General features: G+C 29.8%; 2 protein-coding genes across 6 annotated transcripts; one reads left to right on the top strand and one right to left on the bottom strand.

Annotated features, from left to right (window-relative positions):
- Positions 1 to 2239: 2239 nt before the first annotated feature.
- LOC107612920 (nuclear transcription factor Y subunit A-1) lies at positions 2240 to 7893 on the top strand. 2 transcript variants are annotated; one of them, XM_016314708.3, is made up of 7 exons: positions 2240 to 2567; positions 3160 to 3444; positions 4677 to 4792; positions 5028 to 5099; positions 5549 to 5713; positions 6622 to 7027; positions 7538 to 7893. In XM_016314708.3, exons 2-6 carry the CDS (start codon positions 3177 to 3179, stop codon positions 6976 to 6978), a joined length of 978 nt encoding a protein of 325 aa, XP_016170194.1. In that variant the 5' UTR covers positions 2240 to 2567; positions 3160 to 3176; the 3' UTR covers positions 6979 to 7027; positions 7538 to 7893. The 2 variants fall into 2 exon arrangements, with proteins under 2 accessions (XP_016170194.1, XP_088353347.1); XM_088497221.1 differs by having other exon boundaries at positions 2539 to 2979.
- A 3134-nt stretch (positions 7894 to 11027) lies between these two features.
- LOC107613529 (TATA-box-binding protein) lies at positions 11028 to 16644 on the bottom strand. 4 transcript variants are annotated; one of them, XR_015896658.1, is made up of 11 exons: positions 16340 to 16644; positions 15777 to 15858; positions 15516 to 15603; positions 15204 to 15275; positions 14885 to 14935; positions 14553 to 14597; positions 14369 to 14461; positions 13794 to 13895; positions 13624 to 13697; positions 13143 to 13253; positions 11028 to 11123 (listed from the first exon to the last, which is right to left on the bottom strand). XR_015896658.1 is itself a non-coding variant. In XM_016315570.3 (10 exons), coding segments are annotated over exons 2-10 (603 nt in total). In that variant the 5' UTR covers positions 15854 to 15858; positions 16340 to 16644; the 3' UTR covers positions 13031 to 13252. The 4 variants fall into 4 exon arrangements, 2 of the variants coding, with proteins under 2 accessions (XP_016171056.1, XP_020965525.1); XR_015896659.1 differs by having other exon boundaries at positions 16082 to 16642; XM_016315570.3 differs by lacking the exon at positions 11028 to 11123 and having other exon boundaries at positions 13031 to 13253.
- Positions 16645 to 18057: the final 1413 nt, after the last annotated feature.

Raw genomic sequence — 18057 nt, 5'->3', positions numbered from 1 at the left:
TATTGATAATGGCTAACCGAGGACTACATATCACAAATTTTGCTAGCTCTAACACTCCTAAAAAAATAAATTAGTTTCACATCTAAACATTTATCTCAATTTTTTCAAGTATTGTTTTTTTTTTTCAAAAATAATTCTTTTGGAGATGCTCCTCCATTCAAACCAAACCAAGTCATGTGAGGTATAGACTATAGAGTTTAGTAATATCAATCATGTGTTATTACACAGATAAAATCATAAGTAATATGTTTGATTGGACAAATATACACTAAGATACATATAGAAAACAAAAAGTTAAATTACTTTTTTATTTTTATAATTTTATTAAAAATTAGGTTTTTATGCCAGTTTTAAATTTCTAATTGTATCATGCTATTTAAAAAATTTAACTTGACAGAATCTACTCAAACATATTTATTAGTGGTGTGAGATGAATATAAACATTTTTATAAAGTTTAGGATAAAGTATTGTTTTGGTTTAACGTTTGGAGTGAATTTTATTTTGGTTCCTAATATTTTAATCGTCATATTTTTATTATAAAACGTTTAAAATAATATCAATATTATTTTTTCAACAAATTTTTTATTAATAATTAACTAAATTGATGTACTATTAATAATATTTTTATTAAAATACTCAACCTATTCTCTCACTTTTATTTTTTTAATAAGTCCAAACTTTATTTTCTTACTCCTTTCTTTCTTTTCTTTTTATATTATTAATTCTCCAAAAAATGTTTGAGGAGAAAAAAGAAAAGAGTAGAAAAATAGGATTTGGATTTATTGAGAGAGTAAAAGTGAAAGAAGATGTTGAACAAATATAATTTTAACAAAAATATTATTAACAGCACATCAATTTTGTTAAATGTTGGTGAGCAATTTGATAGTGAGATAACATTATACTATTTTAAACGTTTTGGGATAAAAATAAAAAGATTAAAAACTAAAATAATATTCACTCTAAATTTTGGGACCAAAATAATACTTTATCTTAATGTTTATTATTAAAAAGATCTAAGTTCAAATTTAAAATTAGTATAAGAATTTAAAATCTAATTAAAAATTTAAAAATATAAAGATTAATAGAATAACTTAATTAAAAAAGTATAATAAGATAAAAACATACAAAATAATTATTGTGCCAAGATAAAAATAAACTATTTTGCAAGAATAAAATACATTAGAAAAATATTTTTTTGTTTTATTTAATATTGAAATTGGCAAAACAATTAACTCCAGTGAAAAAAAAAAAAGAAAGTAAAAAAGAAACATAGACAAAACAGATTTGTCCTTTAGTAAATTATCCAAATAAAGACAACAACAACAAAAAAAATATCCTAAAAGAAAAGGATTGTCGACTTATTTTTTTAGTAATGGAAGTTACTGTTTTGTTATCCTTAGTTATGAGAAAGTTGGGTGTTTTAATTCAATATGGTGGTGATTTTTTTTAATTGTAAAAACCAAATTAGAGACTCAGATTTGGGTGAATTAAAATTTTAAATGAAATTTGAGGATTAGATTTTTAGATTGATGAGTTTGAATTTGAGATTGCAGAAGGGTCCAATTTTTAAGTGGTTGATTTTTTTTATCATTAAACAAAATTGTGGGTCAAATTTATAAAATTTAAAAAATAGACTCTCCGATTTCTTCGAATATAACTTTGACAGCGGAATGAAAGTGTAAAACACACTAACTTTTAATAACTACGCAAAACACAACCATTTCTCTAATATAAAATTAAAAATATACTAATCCTACTAGTAAGCAGTTCACATTAATCAAAATAAGAGCAGTAATTTAAATTGGTTTTAATAATATTTGTTTTCAATAAAATTAAAACTAATAAAAAAATTCAGACAAAATAGTTACTAATATTTTAGAATATAAGATAAATTAATCTCTAATAAAATTTTAAAAGTATATTAATCATATAATTTTTTTAATTTTTAAATAATTTAATCTCTCAACCATGTTATTTTTTCAAAATACTAAGAACAAATTGCCAAGAAAAAATATTAAATGATAATTTATTTTCTAATATTCTCAAAAGTCAATGACTCACACATACACACACAACACAATTACACAAATATACCCAAACATGCTTCATTTATAATTTCTTATATTCTACATTGAATAAGGTGACACAAGGATGAAGCTTGATCCACTTTTCAGCAAAGTTTTTATAGAAAAAAAGGGGTTTCAAAGTGAGTGGCCATATCAATTCTTCTTGCATTGCACTCAAGTAAAAGTAATTAGATCATTCTGGTTTCATTCTTTTCTTTCTTCCAAATTGGAGACATCAGAGATCAGACATTGACATAGACCTTTGCGTGAAGTAGAAATAAAATATACTTCTTATTACATTTAGTTATTTAATTAATTAAAATTCATTAGAAAAAAATATTATTCATATAGGTTAATTCTCATTCTCATTCTCATCATTGCATCATGCTCCATTGTGAGTGAGAGAGAGAGAGAGAGAGAGAGAGAGAAAGAAAGGGTCTTCTTATCTCAATCTCAATGTAATTCAGTTCTGAAGAGTGAAAAGCATAGCTCCTACCATAGTAAGTTCTTTACCAAAACAACAAGAAGAAATTGTCTTCTATGCTTCAAACTCATGAGAACCTTAGCTTTGAATCGTATTTGACTAGAGAGTTCAAAAGCGCATTCTACTGTTCTGTGTTTTCTTGTTTTCCTTTTTTGTTTTAATCTTTGTCTATTGCTTCTGAGAAAATCGGAATTTTTCTGTTTAGTGGTTAATGTTTGATTGGGAAGAAAACATGTGAATATTAGTTTGATTTTTTGAGGTTTCTAGTGTAGTAACGGAAATTAAAAATGAAAATATAAAAAGGGTAATCTTTACTTTGTTCTATATAGAAATTTCAGGTTAGCAATAAATAAATCCGATTCCAGGTCAAGAACAAAGAGGGTAGGTTGATCACAATCAAGTTTCTTTGGGGTTTATCTGAGTAGAGGGTAGGTCTTCAAATTCGTTTCCTTTTCAACTTCATAGATGCAACATTCAATTCAGTTTAATGGAGTTAACAGACTGAGATTTATTTGTTTCTTTGTGTGTTTTGGGAATTTAAGTTTGTTTTTGTATATATATGATTTTAGAATGTTTAATTTGTTGTTGTATATTTGTTTTGGTTCCAGGGAATACTTGACTTAAGATGCCAGGAAAACCCGAATCAGACGAATGGCGGGCGAAGCGAAGCCAGCAGATTCAGTTTCAAGCTTCCATTTATGCTCAGCCCTGGTGGCGCGGCGGAGCCGGTGAGAATGCTCCAAAATCATCATCAGTAGATCAGCAGTTGAATGGTTCATCAGCCATGAATGGTGGCACAGTCACAACACAATCAGAGACTAATGAAGTTGTTGGTTTCAATAAACAGATGCAGTCTTTGATTTCTCAATCACTACCTGGAATTGATAACTCAGGTGTCTGTATTTTGGCATAATGCATAGATGTTCTGGTTTTGAGTAAGTATAACACTTTCCCAAATCGTATCGGTCCTGGATTTGGCTTCTCTAAAGTGAGTTTATTGGTAAAGTGGGAAATCCAAGAGGATAACTAACATTTCATCATTTGGTGAGTCCTATACATGATGAAAGCTATTGATTTACCATTGGTTATTCATTAACAGTTAACAGTTAACAGTTAACCCTTTACTTTATCACTTTATGAACATCAACATGCTTACTTTAGAGGAGCCATATTCGTCCCTTTTCTGTCCCATTAATCCCTGCTCAGAGTGTGTGTCTGTGTGTGTGTGTTAAGATCAAATGACAACGATGTCAATTTAAGTATATGTTACACTGTTGAATAGCTTTTTGCTTGTGTAATTGTTTTAAAAAGTTCAACTGTTGGATTAGAAACTTATATCTTATAGATCTATATCTAGAAAATTTCATGTCAATTCATAATCATTTGCTATACTTTTTATATCCTTAAAAATCAACATAATATATATGTTCAGAATATAATAAACCAATAGTTCTTCAGTTGCATGCTTATTGATATGCGATTTCTTGAAATTTGGTATAAATGATCTTTATATATTGTGATTTAATGGTTAAATTGTTAAAATATACTTCCGATTAAGTTATTGCCTATCTTCCACGTGGCAAGAGGTGATTAGTGAGAGGGGAGAATTATTGTTTTGGTAGACTTGAGTTGAAATAACTTCAGGTCAGTTGCAATTTTGCTACTGCAGTTTCTCCAACCAATTGAAGTTCTCACATTTAATAGGACTCTTTGTCATCAATGAGTTCCATGACCTTCAAATTAGGGTTTAATTGTCATAAATATAAGTAACTTATCTACTATATGTAACCTTTTTGAAAGGGAGGAATTTGTATCTCAAATGATGGTTTTTGGTTAGTTAATTGTCTTTTTGTCTTGGTTTTGGTCAAAAGAAAAAAACGGTTATCATTTGATCTATGTAGCCGGTTCCACCTATTGGGATAAGAATTTTGATTCGTTAACTGTCTTTTATTTTCATTTTTTATAAAAAATAATAATAAATAAAGTGCAATTGAACCTAAATAGAATATAGGTAGGGAATTGCATGAGGTGCATAGTAGAATTACCAGGAACTGAATTGTGCTTTTGCATATACACTGGAATGTATGAATATGATATTTATAGAAATTTTGATTGTTGTTCTCAGGTGGAGATGTTACCAAAGAGCACCAGAACATCAAACATGCTTTTTCCTCAACCCCATTTACCATGGGAAAACACCTTGGTCCGAATTCCGAGACTGAAAGCATTGGTCATTCAATTGTAAGACCTTTGGAACTAATTTTTTCAGTCATATGCAACTATGGCATGATCCTTTGTTTACTGAGTTTATAGTGCATAAATCTATTCCATACTGTTAATCTTCTTTTTCTTTGTTTCTCCATTTTCTTATTTTTCGGTTTACAGAATCTGGAACCATGTGTTTGTATAGTATACACATATATTATGTTGGTTTAAAAGTAAAACAAACATAATAGGAGTTCTGAATATGATGCAGGTTTTAACTTCACAAGCTTATTTTGATGCACATTATGGTGGAGGCTTGACACCCTATGGGCAACAAACTATGGTATACTATCTAGGATTTTCCGTACAGTGTTTACGAAAATGGTTATCACTCGAACACTCCTCTCTCTCTCTCTCTCTCTCAGATATTCTTTGCATAAATAGCAGACCATAATTAGGCATAGTTACCAAAATTGCTACATAACAATAATTATGCAAACAAGAAGACATGTCTTATCACTTGTTCACTTAGAAGTAATGCATTTCAGCAATGCTAAAACTGTAACAATAAGCATTGAATGCCTTTTTGTTCTATTCCATTCTGTAAGCCGGATTCTTCACGTCCTTTAGGCGGTAATCGCTGCAAATGTGTTACCTTTCAGGATGGTTTTCCTTTTCTCTAATGGATTTCTGTTCTAAGTTATATTCAATATTCTTATTCAATCAATTTAGTGAAATGTTACTTTATTGATGATTTATTTCTAGTCCTAACAGCTGTTGCCATGATTCTAGATAAACCCTCAGCTGTATGGGATGAACCATGCTAGAATGCTTTTGCCACTTGAAATGGAAGAGGAGCCGGTTTATGTCAATGCAAAGCAGTATCATGGTATTCTGAGAAGAAGACAGTCACGTGCTAAGGCCGAGCTCGAAAAGAAAGTGATTAAAGTTAGAAAGGTACATTTGATATCCAAATTTTGAAGAAAGTACCATCTTGAAATGAATGATTCTATTGCTACGAGAATGGGGAGCTTGTAGATTTTAGAACACTTTAGGAGTTTTGAATATCAGAAGAACGTAAAAGTTCTGTTACTCTTGATATGAGAGTTGAGTTTATGTATTAGGAAAAGTCACCTGAACATCAGTTTATCTTTAAATATGCTTCTCCGTTCCACGACGATTAGTAAGTGGAATGATTCTGCATAAGCATATCTGGTATCAACTAGTCTATGATGATAACATTTGGATCATACTACTTCTGTTACTTGTTTCGGATAAAATCTGAATCCATACTTTTCTGGGTGGGCAACTTATCCATTTTAAGATTACCTTCACAAAGCATAAGTGTGACCTAAACAGTTTGGACTTTGGACACATAGGATTTGAAATTGCTGATATAGGAGGTCCTTTATGATTAGATGGAAATTTTCAATTTTTTTACTTCAAATTATATACTGAGAGTCTAGAAGAGGAACCTTGGAGCAATAGGTGAGTTGTCTCCGTGTGATCTCAAGGTCATGGGTTCAAGCCGTGGAAACAGCCACTGATATAATTATCGGGTTAGGCCGTGTACATTACACCCTTTGGGTGCGGCCTTTTCCCGGATCCTGCATTAACACCGGATGCTTTTATACTGTGTGAGTCTAGCATTGTGTTTTTCTCTGTACATGATCATGGTCATTTAGTGCGGTAAATATCACAAATGACCATGATGCTTATTGAGGCTTCATCATTCCTCACACTAGTAGGTGTTTGAGTGAATGTTTTGCATAACTTTAGATCTTTCATTTGTGTCCAATAAGTGATATTTATTACTACTGATGGTTGTAACTTGTAACTTGTTTCACTAATTTCTTTTCTTTCAGCCATATCTTCATGAGTCGCGTCACCTTCATGCTATGAGAAGGGCAAGGGGTAATGGTGGTCGCTTTCTTAATACAAAGAAGCTTGAAGGCAACAACAACAGTGTAAACCCCTCAATGGAATCCGGAAGCTCGCTTTCCGCGGCTCCTTTACATTCCAACAATGATCACTATGTTGTGTCGCAGTCCATGGTTCACGACATGGAGAAAATGCAGAATTTCACCATTGGTTTCCATGGTAGCAATGGTCTGTCCTCAATGTACCATTCACAGTTTAATGGAAGAAATGAGGGACATTGCTTTGGTGGAGAAAGGCAAGGCATGCTTATGCATGGAGCCCCAAATGGGGCTATTGAATGACACCTCCCCCCAAGTTGGTGGTTCCCTCTGGCACATGATGACTCTAAAGGTAACCTGAAAACACTTTACAACCTTGTCTATTTGTTCTAAAGATTATTGTGGGTAAAAGTATTCTAACATAGTAGTATTTGATACATATACATGTATAGCAGACATGGTTTTAATCCGAAATCAAAAGCATGTCAACAACCTTATCATCGAGTTTTATTTTGATGCACTGATAGTGTTTTACAATGTCGTTCAATCACATCATTCTTTCAAATGACTATTCATTCAGTCAATGTAAAGGTAGTTATTTCTGCGGATGTGCCGTTACGCGATTGAATGCACATGTAAAACTGTTTTACACTAACAGTGCATAAAAATTAAATTCCTTGTCATTTTGAATATAGAAAGTTTTTAGTAATGGAAACAAATATAAGACATACCCATGATAAGAAGTTTTACAAATCTACATGTAAATAACTTTATACTTTGAAACTTTCCTTTACATGATTAAGAGTGTTGTGTGTTTGTCCATTATTGCTTTGAATCCTATATAAGGCTAATATTGTTGCAGATGAAGTTGGTGAGCTTTGTCTCATCCAACTTTGGAGGAGACCACCGTTACAATAGAGAGTTTCATCTCAGGCAACTCATTCTTGGCTCAGTTAAATGGTGAGATCAATAAGGAAGGTTCATGGTTCAATCCATGCCTTCTTTGGTCTCCCTTTATCTCAATTTCCCTTCACTAAATCCATTTGTAAAATGGATGAAGGAAAGAAGAAAAATAACTTTGATTTCTGAACTGTTTGTGACTTGGATGTGGACATATAATATTTAAATATGGGAGATATTAGAAACTTGATTTGAATGTTCATAGAACCGTACATTGACATCATTTGCGTGAAAATTTCATAATATTGTGTTTCTTGACATGCATCTCCCTTAATTGGTGAGTATTTAGTGGGCTATACTTGCATATTTATATGCTTGTGTATTTTTTAACATTGATAGTAATGATTGATGAATGTTATTAAATATTAAAAGTATACATACTATTTTTTTCAAGTCATTATCTATACAATAATAGAGTTGTGCTAAGTTAATTTATTTCAAATCATATTTATGAAATAGAAAAGGTTTTAAATACTAATGTATTTTTAAAAAAGTTATAATATGTACAGGAAAGCAAACTCAATTTAATTTTAAAATCTTATATTTTTATTAAAAAGTATAAATAATATTAAGTTTGTATGACCGAAAAAAAAACCATAATAATTAATCTCTCATCATTTATTTTATAAGTGGGATAAAAAAATATGAGAGAGAAATTATTTAAGAATGAGAAATTACACTTTACTTTCTAAAGTGAAAATTCAAAAGCTAAAGGATTCAAATTTTATAATTAACCATGTTCTTAACCCAAAACAGGTTTTCTTCTAATGGAATGTTTAACACACACAGTCACAAATGTACAGAATCAACAATCAAGTACAAAATAAAAGAATTTTGATTTTTTTTTTCTTTTGCATAACATACATTACTATGAATTTTATATTTCACTTTCTGAGTTTAATCCAAAATTTGAACTCGATACAACCTTTATGGAGGCCAACAAATCTTCTACCATGTCACTGCCTCGGTGACAAAGAATTTTGACATTTGAAACCAAGTTTAACGGCGTGTTTGGTAAATACATTAAAGAGAATAAAAGTGCGTTTAAAATATTTAAAAAATTGTTAATTTTTATATGTTATTTTTAATTTTATAAATAAATATTAATTTTTATTATAATAAAAAATTATAACATACTAAAATAGAGTATCATAAAAAATATTATATAAAAAAGTATAAAAAAAATTAAATATATTTAAAAAAATAACATTATAATTTAATATTATATTTTTTAATAATTATCTATCTAAAAGTAATTTTAACTAATATTATCTAAACAATATTTATTTTATCAAAATTAATTTTAGTATAAAATTGTCAAATATAAATAATGTTGGCATAAACTCACTTCTACTCAAAATCAATTCTACAAAATCACTTTTATTCAAATTCCAATTCGACAAACCTCAATATAAACATATACTGAATATTTATTCTCATAAATTACGTGGCTACATTCACAATTTTTTTTTTTTTCTTAACTTCCTCTCTCTCAATTGCTTCTCTCACAAGTATAATACGTGTAACTCTTATTTATTTATTTTTTTTTCTCTTATCTAGATTTTTTTTTAACCATCTAATTAAATGGATAATTAAGTCATTTATATATTATATATACACTTAATAAATTATTTGTGACATTATCCTTGTGTCATGAATCTCAACTATTGCTCTAAACATCTAATGTCCAAATCTGAAGAATCTCATCACATTATTCAGAAAATCTTTTTTGTTCATAAGCTTTCATGATCTCATCTATCATCTATGCGTACTATATCCATTTCAGATGGCTTCCCTTAATGTATCAAGATTCTAGGACCATAACTCATTTTTTAATTATAATATGACAGAAAATGTGCACTGTCTCCATTTCAGAATTAAAAGTTTCCTTGAATACATACACTGGAAATTAAAGAAACAATTTGATAGATTAGAGCTTAATTCTAAATATTATTTTAGCATTGCTATATATACAAGTTGTATGTGATTCATGTACTAAGTACTAACCAAGAAGTTTTCAATCGCAAGGTAGGTTCATTTATTAATATATTTTTTTTCGTATTGTATTTTTCAATTTAATTTTCATATTCGATTTTCTTTTATTTGTTTGTTTTTCTATTTATACAAACTCAAATATGTTATTTGAGTAATTTATAAATCTGTTGTTACTGAAGGTAAAATTATGTATTGTAATGTTGAGTAAGAAATTAGTTAACTCAAATTTAATTAGAAAAAACTCATTTATACATTTCTTGAATCTACCTGCCACTCATTGGATTCTTTTCCTTGAATTATTAGGTTAACCATAAAAAACCTCCCAAATTATTCAAACGCTAACAGAATGCATCCGAATTTTACTATCGACAAAAATGTCTTCAAATAATTTTAAAACGCGATAAAAATGTCCAACAATAAATATATATTTTAGAAAATGTTTGAGATTGAATTTTGATGCAATTTTTTGCAAGTATGATTATAAAAATGAGATATTATTATCCTTAAAATTTGGTAATTTTTCGTTATATATATATATATATATATATATATATATATATATATATATATATATATAAATTTTTTTAACAACCAATAATACTTTTAAAAAATCACAAAAAATATATACTTAGCAAAAATTACCAAATTTTAAAAATCATAATATATCATTTTTTTAATCATACTTACAAAAAATCGCATTAAAATCCAACATCTAATGTATTTTTTGAAATGTTAAATTTTTTGCAAAATTATCTAATATTAAATATGTATTTTCTCAAAAAATACATTAGAGATTGAATTTTGATACGATTTTTTGCAAGTATAATTAGAAAACTGGGATATTATTATCCTTAAAATTTGGTAATTTTTTTTAGTATATATTTTTTTATTAACAACCAATAATATTTTTAAAAAATCATAAAAAAATATATATACTTAGCAAAAAAGTCACCAAATTTTAAGAATAATAATATTCTATTTTTTATTATATCAAAATTCAATATCTAAGACATTTTTTAAAAATACATATTTACAGTTGGATATTTTTATTACGTTTTTAAATTATTTAAAAGCAATTTTATCGATAACAAAATTTGAATACATTTTTATTGGCATTTAAATAATTTAAAGACATTTTTAGTAGTTAACCCTTAAAAAAATATGCCTCCACATAGAAGCTATAGCTATGGACACATTACAATATTATAATTGTTACAATGATTTAATTAGGCAAGTTTGTTCTCATATAAGTAGTTACATACGGTCTAAATCAAAATCAAAATCAAATGTGTGCAACAATTTGTGGTTGCAATTTTACATACATAAATTTTCCTTTTCTCTTCTAGCTCTTCGATATATTTTTTTTTTTTTCACTTCTCTCACACTTCAAAATCATGTTTTGTTTTGAAATGTCAATTAGAATAGAACAACAATGTGCTTCACTTTACTAGAACATTCAAAACAGAGAAACAACTAAAACAAATGGGTCTTAACTAATATCAATCCAAATGTTTTTTTTGCCTTAGATATTTACATTTCCATGGAACATCATTCCTATAGTGGCACTTAAGAATGGCAACCATTATTATTGTCTAAAAAAAATACACGGGCTCGGAATAAGCCATGTTTAACAAGGATTTTTTTTTAATTATAAATTAAAAAATAATTATTTTTCAAAAATAAAATACGACTTATTCCTATGTACTCTTGTACTTTTCTATATTTTATTTTTAATATACAAGAGTACATGAGAGTACACAAGAGTACACAGAAATAAGTTGTATTTTATTTTTTAAAAATAGTTATTTTTTAATTTATAACTAAAAATTTTTTGTTAAATATGGCTTATTACAGTGTAACATGTATTTTTGAAGACGAGTGTACTTTGGTGTTGGACTGATGCGGTCTCAAAGGTTTATGATGCTCATAGTGGTTATTTGTGGCTCAGTAAGAAGATGTTTAGTTGGGAGAATAGGGATAATTGACTTTGGCTTTGGCGTCAACATGTTTCAAGCACAAATTTTTGGCCTGACTATGTCTTCGGGAGGCTCTTTCCTATTGCATTTCGTTTTAGGAGGGGCATTTCGCACACAGATAGTTGTCCACGATGTTTCTTAGGTCAGGAATCGGTTTTACATTGTATTCGGGATTATCCAAAAGCCCAACTTGTTTGGCAAGCTTTAGGGATCTCCGATCAACCAGTGGATTTGATGAGTTGGTTCTTATATAATAGCAAACAGCGCCCCTTTAGATTCCTTTCTGGTCTATGGTGGATTTGGTGTTCGAGAAATAACGAGATATTTCATTCTCACCAGCATTGGACCACAGACAAGGTGATTGGTATGGCTTTGTCCTTAGAAAAGGAGCTTCGAAATATTTTTGAGTTGCAACGACTATCTATCCCCTCAACCATTAATTGTGATGCTAGCTATACTGGCAGTGGTGCTCGAGTTGGTTTTGCTTGTGTTAGCAGAGATTGAAAGGGAAGGTGGCAACGAGGCTGTCGAGTTGGTTTTGCTTGTGTTAGCAGAGATTGAAAGGGAAGGTGGCAACGAGGCTGTCTGGGAACAATTGAGAGTCCTAGCATTTTGCAAGGAGAGTTGTTTGCTATTTGGAGAGGCTTTCTTTTAGCATGGGACTCGGGACAAAGAGACATTATATGTTCTTTTAGCATGAGACTCGAGACAAAGAGACATTATATGTGAGACAGACTGTGTGGAGGCTTTTACTATTATCAATAATTTACAATATTGCTCTGGATTTATTGATCCTTTGGTGTTAAAAATCCGAGATATCATGTCTTAAAAATGGCGTGCTGATCTTCGGTTGATCTTGAGAGATGCAAATACAATAGCAGACATCATGGCAAAGACTGCAATGAGGACTATTTCTCCCTAAGTGAAACTTCCATTGCCTTAAAAAGAGTTTGAGATTCTCCCCAAATAGAGCTTCCATTCCATTACCTTAGAAGGAGTTTGAGAGTAATATTCAACAGCACCGCCTTTCTTAAGCAGTTTCTTATTTTTTTTTTCTTTCTTAATTTTTGTTTATTTTCTTTTAAGTCACCAAAAAAATATACTATTTATAAATCTATATACTCTTTTGAAAACGATGATGATGATATGGATTAAAAACGTATATTTTAAAAATTTTAAAGAGTTCGGAGAAAAGTACTCCATAATTTTTATAGAATTCGGCAGTGGATCCGGCAAACTTGTCCAAATCCCAAAAAAAAAAAAAACGTGCATTTCAATAATAATAAAAAAAAAACGTGCATTTCAATAATCAAAGCTTTTTTTTTCGGACAATTTGTGGTTGCAATTTTACATGCATAAAATTTCCTTTTTGCTTCTAGCTCCTCGATATTTTTTTTTTCTTTTCCACTTCTCTCACACCTCTCTGCCTCTTCAAAATCGTGTTTTGTTTTGAAATGTCAATTAGAATAGAACAATGTGCTTCACCTTACTAGAACATTCAAAACAAAAAAACAACTAAAACAAATGAGTCTTAACTAATATCAATCCAGATGTTCTTTTTTTTTTTTTTTCTTTTGTTTTGATATTTACATTTCCATGGAACAACATTCCTTTAGTGGCACTTTGCTCCTTCCCTTGAAAAAAAATCTGTCACAATTGATCAAATACTTCATTAGGACCCTCAAAATAAAAAATAAACAAAAAAAAAGAGATGATATTTGTAAAGTCCAGTACACAAGCTAACATGCACTCCGTCTCTGCCCTTGGATGGGGTGTGGAATCTTCTTAAATGAATAAATACCACCACATCCAAAGGCGAGAGGTTAGAGTGCACACTTAGTGTACAAGGCAAACATGAATAACAAAACCTTTTTTCTGGAAAATTTGCTAGAAAGCAAGAAATGTTAAATTGTAGAGTCCAATATCTCTGCAATTAACCAATATTACAGCTACAATTCAAAGTGTAAACCAATAAATAGCAGTAATTATGTTAAAATGAATAGAACCACATCCATACCATTGTTGGTTTTTCCTGAACTCAGTAAGCACGGGATATATGTTCTCGAATGCTGTGTAAGTTTCATCTCTCACCTAGAATATGGAAAGAAAACAAAATAAATAATCTTGGGAACAAGTACATCAAAACCAAAATGAGAAGAACAGACAAAAAATACGAAGGAATATTACCTTGGCACCTGTTAGCACAATTTTCCCAGAGACAAATATAAGCAAGACTATCTTAGGCTGCTTCATACGGTAAATTAGCCCCGGAAACAGCTCTGGTTCGTACTAACACCACAAACAGCAAAGTTGAAGATTTATTCAACATTTTCTTTAACTTGATGACATGGGAATTTATTGAACATGCAACTTGTTTCATGAATACAATACCATTCATTAAGGTTCACTATTTCCCACCATGTTACTCATTAAAATATCATACACAAGAAAGAAATATAGCCTTCTGCAGCGTTCAATGAAACATTGAGCATAGCCAGACAGCAGCAGCATCACATTAATAACTAAACAAAACCAGCTTAAGGTTGTTCAATATCAGTTTTGCATATGGAGTTCAATACATGTCAGATCAACGCTCTCAATAGTTGGAGAAACTAAAATTTAGACAACATATAGTTCTCTATATATAATATCTCACAGGGTACATAATTCCATCTCGATATAATTATTTTTAATGTAGAAGTCATGAGATACCCAAAACCCATTAAAAAAAAATAATGTTAAATAATAAGTTAATAACTTACACTTGAGAAAGCACCATGGGAATATGCAAGACCCTCAAGTCTTATGGGGAACTTGACATCACAAGAGCCAACAATATTCTGAATCTTAAAATCCTGAAGCATGAAATGAGTCAACTAATATTAGATATAACAGTAGAGATTGAAAATACTTCGTAAACATAACAAGATATAACAGAAGTATTACCTTAAATTTGGCCGGGAAACCAAGCTTCTGGATAATTCGAGCGTACTAACGGAAGAAAATGCAAAATTAGACGATGATACAAATTTTTAGGAATAAAGAGCATCCTAACCCACCCACCCCCTCTCTTTCAATATGAAGAAAGAAGGCAAATGGATACTCATGCACATGCAACGAGGATGAAAACAAATAAGAACCTTATTCTACTCCAAACGACAGAATGAGCAGGGTTATAGCCAAACTATCACAAACAACATATTTGACCCGTCTAATTAAAGCTCCATTTCACGGATATTCAGTAACATACAGGATAAATAGAAAAAAATAATGCATACCTTCCTTGCGGCCAATTTAGACTGTTGCTCACTCTTCGCTCCAGTACACACCTAGCCATACCAATGGAATTTAACATTAGGAATGTAAGCTAAAGCTTAAAAGAGACAAATTCAACTAAAGTGACAAGAATCATCCAATCATGAATAAAATCCCAAAGCAAGAGCATTATTGAAATCATGGCAGAATACAATGAATCATAAGATGATCAATTAGCAAAAGTAGTAGCATATAAAAAAATTCACCACCGTTTTATTTGAGGACAGTGATATCCACTACCAGCATTTATAACAGAATACTAGGTTAGTTTAAGGAACATACCATCTTGCCAGAAGCAAAAATGAGGGCAGTTGTTTTTGGTTCTCTGATCCTCATAATCACAGCAGCGAAACGCTATAAAGGATGATAACACAACTATTAGCAGAGTGTACAAGGTTAATTATTGATTTTGGATCAAATATAAACATATGTTTATATGTTTCGAATATAATGTTTATATGTTTCGAAAAGCAAGATACATGGACAAAATGCATGTAGTTCCTAAGCAAACCATAATTATGATAGAGCAAAGTGTTTGTACAGCTTAGAACAATATGCATAAGTTAAATTCAACATCAACTAAGTGAAACTTGCCTTGGGATTGTACTCTGCATTACGAGCTTGAAGTGCAATCGTTTTAAGATCCAACTTACAGTCCAAATTGACCGTTGATACAATATTTCTGGGGTACAAATAATTTGGTTATCAGATTATAAAAGCAAAGTGATTACATATTCCAAGATAAACAACAAAACTTTAACACATAAAGTCAGCTACATAAACTAAACCTCATTAAAGTGTTCTATTGTAAATTATATACAAAGACAAAATTATGAAGATCAGATAGATACTCACTGAAGGGTAGGCACAATCCCAGAAGGGTGCTTGGTCAGATCCACTGGTTGGCTACCCTCCAATCCTTGGTCAGCCATGTACCCTAATAATTATATAACATTACACTCGGTCAGTACCAAATTTTCATCCTCGTTTTTTTTCTTACATAAAAGGAACTATTCCAACCAAAATAATTATTAATATTTAATATATACCCTCTCCTCCCCCACCCCCAAAAAAAAAAGGCACCCAGATCTTAAAATCTCCCCAAAATAAAAAAACTAGGAAAAAGAATGAAAAATCTAATAGCTGAACAAAATTCTTACCACAATACAATATCTTGACCCTTATTCATAACACGAGGAAACATTTTTACCGAAAGAACCCCCAGAAAAATGAAAAGGAACTCAGATCCCATATTTCCCCAAAAAGAATTGAGGAAAGAAACAGTCAAAATAGAAAACCTAACAACTATAGACAAATTCCCAAAAATTCTTTGTTCTCCTTTTAATTAAATATAAAATAAAAAGAGGGGTTGTATATATATATATATGTCGATTGAGACAGAGCAAGCGAGATCGGACCTTTGAGGGCAAAATTAGGTTCGGATTAAGGTTATGGGTAGACGAGAATCTACAAATTTTGAAAAATTGAAACTTAATTGAGGAGGGGAGTGTAAGAGAGAGTGGAGAAAGCGGGAAGGATTCGAAAGAACGGTTCTTTTATATGAGAAAGAGATGCGATGTTATATAGAGGGAGAGAGAAGATAGATTTGGGAACAAGATAGAGAAAGTGAAAGAACTAAGAAGGTTTTGTTCGTTGGCTGTGTGTTGCGGAAAGATCTGGAGAGCTGAAAGGGTAAGAAGGACAAAGTAGCCGCTCCAACCTCTTATTTATAGAGAGGTGTTACTATAAATAACCCTTTCACACTCATAGAAAAAAAAATAATAACCCTTTCAAATCGGTAAAAAATTTGTTCGAGTGTCATTTAAAAAAAATTTTTAATGATATTTAAAAAAAAAATTTTAAAAATAAAAGTAATTTTATTTTTAATATTTCATATAAAATTTTTTTTTATTTGTTAATTATGTTTGGATAAAATAAGATAAAAATATTTTTTGTTTATTTATTATGTAAAAAATATTTTTTTTAAGAAAATTTTTTTAAAAGATATAAAATGTTTGTTTGGGTGTCATTAAATTGATAAAAAAAATTTATTTTTTAGTGTGTTTGAAAAATTTCTAATAATAAAAATAAAAGCATTAGAAAAATAAAAAATATCTTTTTTGAAAAGTTATAATTTACATCTTTTTTTTAAAAAAAAATTTCTTTAAGAAAAAGATATTTTTTATATAATAAATAAACTAAAAAATAGTTTTATCTTATTTTACTTTTGTAAAAGATCTTTTAAAATAATATCATTTAAAAAAATTTTCGAGAATGTCGTCCAAATAAGTCCTTGTAGCTTTTCAAAAAAGAATTTTTTTTCATACTTTTACTTTTACTACTAGAAATTTTTTAAGTGCATGTTTGGGCAAATTTCTAATAATAAAAGTAAAAGCACTAGTAAAATTAAAAAAAAAAATATTTTTGAGAAGCTGTAATTTATATTTTTTTTAAAAGATCTTTTTTCCTTAAAAAAAGATGTTTTTTATGTAATAAATAAACAAAAAAGTACTTTTATATTGTTATATCCAAACATAATTAATTGATAAAAAAACATTTTTACATGAGATATCCAAACATAAAATTACTTTTACTTCTCTATAAGATCTTTTAAAAAAAGATAATTCGAAAAAAGATCTTTTCTTAAAAGTTCACCCAAACAAGCCCTAAACACACTAAAAATTAAAAAAAAAATCATTAAAAATTTTTTTTTATCAAAAGAATAACACCTAAACAAACACAAAATTACAAAACATATCCCAAAACTTCAAAAATTCAAAAATTAATACTTTCAAAAACATAACCAACTTTAAACATTCAATTCTAATCTCTTTTAGCCACTGTGCATGATTAAAAAAGAAAACAGAAGCACATATATGAGGCATAATCACAAATAATTGTATGAAATCCAAAGAAAATCAAAGAAAAAAACACAGAAATCACAAAATAATTAATGAAAGAAACAACAAGGTGGAAGCAGTGAGAGGAGACGAGAGTGGTGGACAGTGATGAGAGTGGAGGAGGGTGGGAGGGAGGAGAGAGAGAGAATCCGAGAGGAGGAGAGGCACCCAGCGACAACGGTTCTACCTTCTACGATAACTTTGAGAGTAGGAGATAAAAGAAGTGAGAAGGGACG

Source organism: Arachis ipaensis, chromosome B8 (assembly GCF_059453495.1).
Source record: "Arachis ipaensis isolate K30076 ecotype BB chromosome B8, ASM5945349v1, whole genome shotgun sequence".
Taxonomy (NCBI): domain Eukaryota; kingdom Viridiplantae; phylum Streptophyta; class Magnoliopsida; order Fabales; family Fabaceae; genus Arachis; species Arachis ipaensis.
This window is presented reverse-complemented; position numbering and strand designations above follow the sequence as displayed.

Bases quoted from the DNA above. Each gene is read 5' to 3' on its own strand.
- LOC107612920 (XM_016314708.3), top strand. From the start codon at position 3,177: ATGCCAGGAAAACCCGAATCAGACGAATGGCGGGCGAAGCGAAGCCAG. The intron at 3,445-4,676 runs GTGTCTGTATTT...TGTTGTTCTCAG, and splicing joins ACCTGGAATTGATAACTCAG to GTGGAGATGTTACCAAAGAG. The intron at 5,100-5,548 runs GTATACTATCTA...CCATGATTCTAG, and splicing joins CCTATGGGCAACAAACTATG to ATAAACCCTCAGCTGTATGG.
- LOC107613529 (XM_016315570.3), bottom strand. From the start codon at position 15,853: ATGGCTGACCAAGGATTGGAGGGTAGCCAACCAGTGGATCTGACCAAG. The intron at 15,276-15,515 runs GCAAGTTTCACT...CATCCTTTATAG, and splicing joins ATGCAGAGTACAATCCCAAG to CGTTTCGCTGCTGTGATTAT. The intron at 14,936-15,203 runs GTATGTTCCTTA...TGGTATGGCTAG, and splicing joins TTTTTGCTTCTGGCAAGATG to GTGTGTACTGGAGCGAAGAG.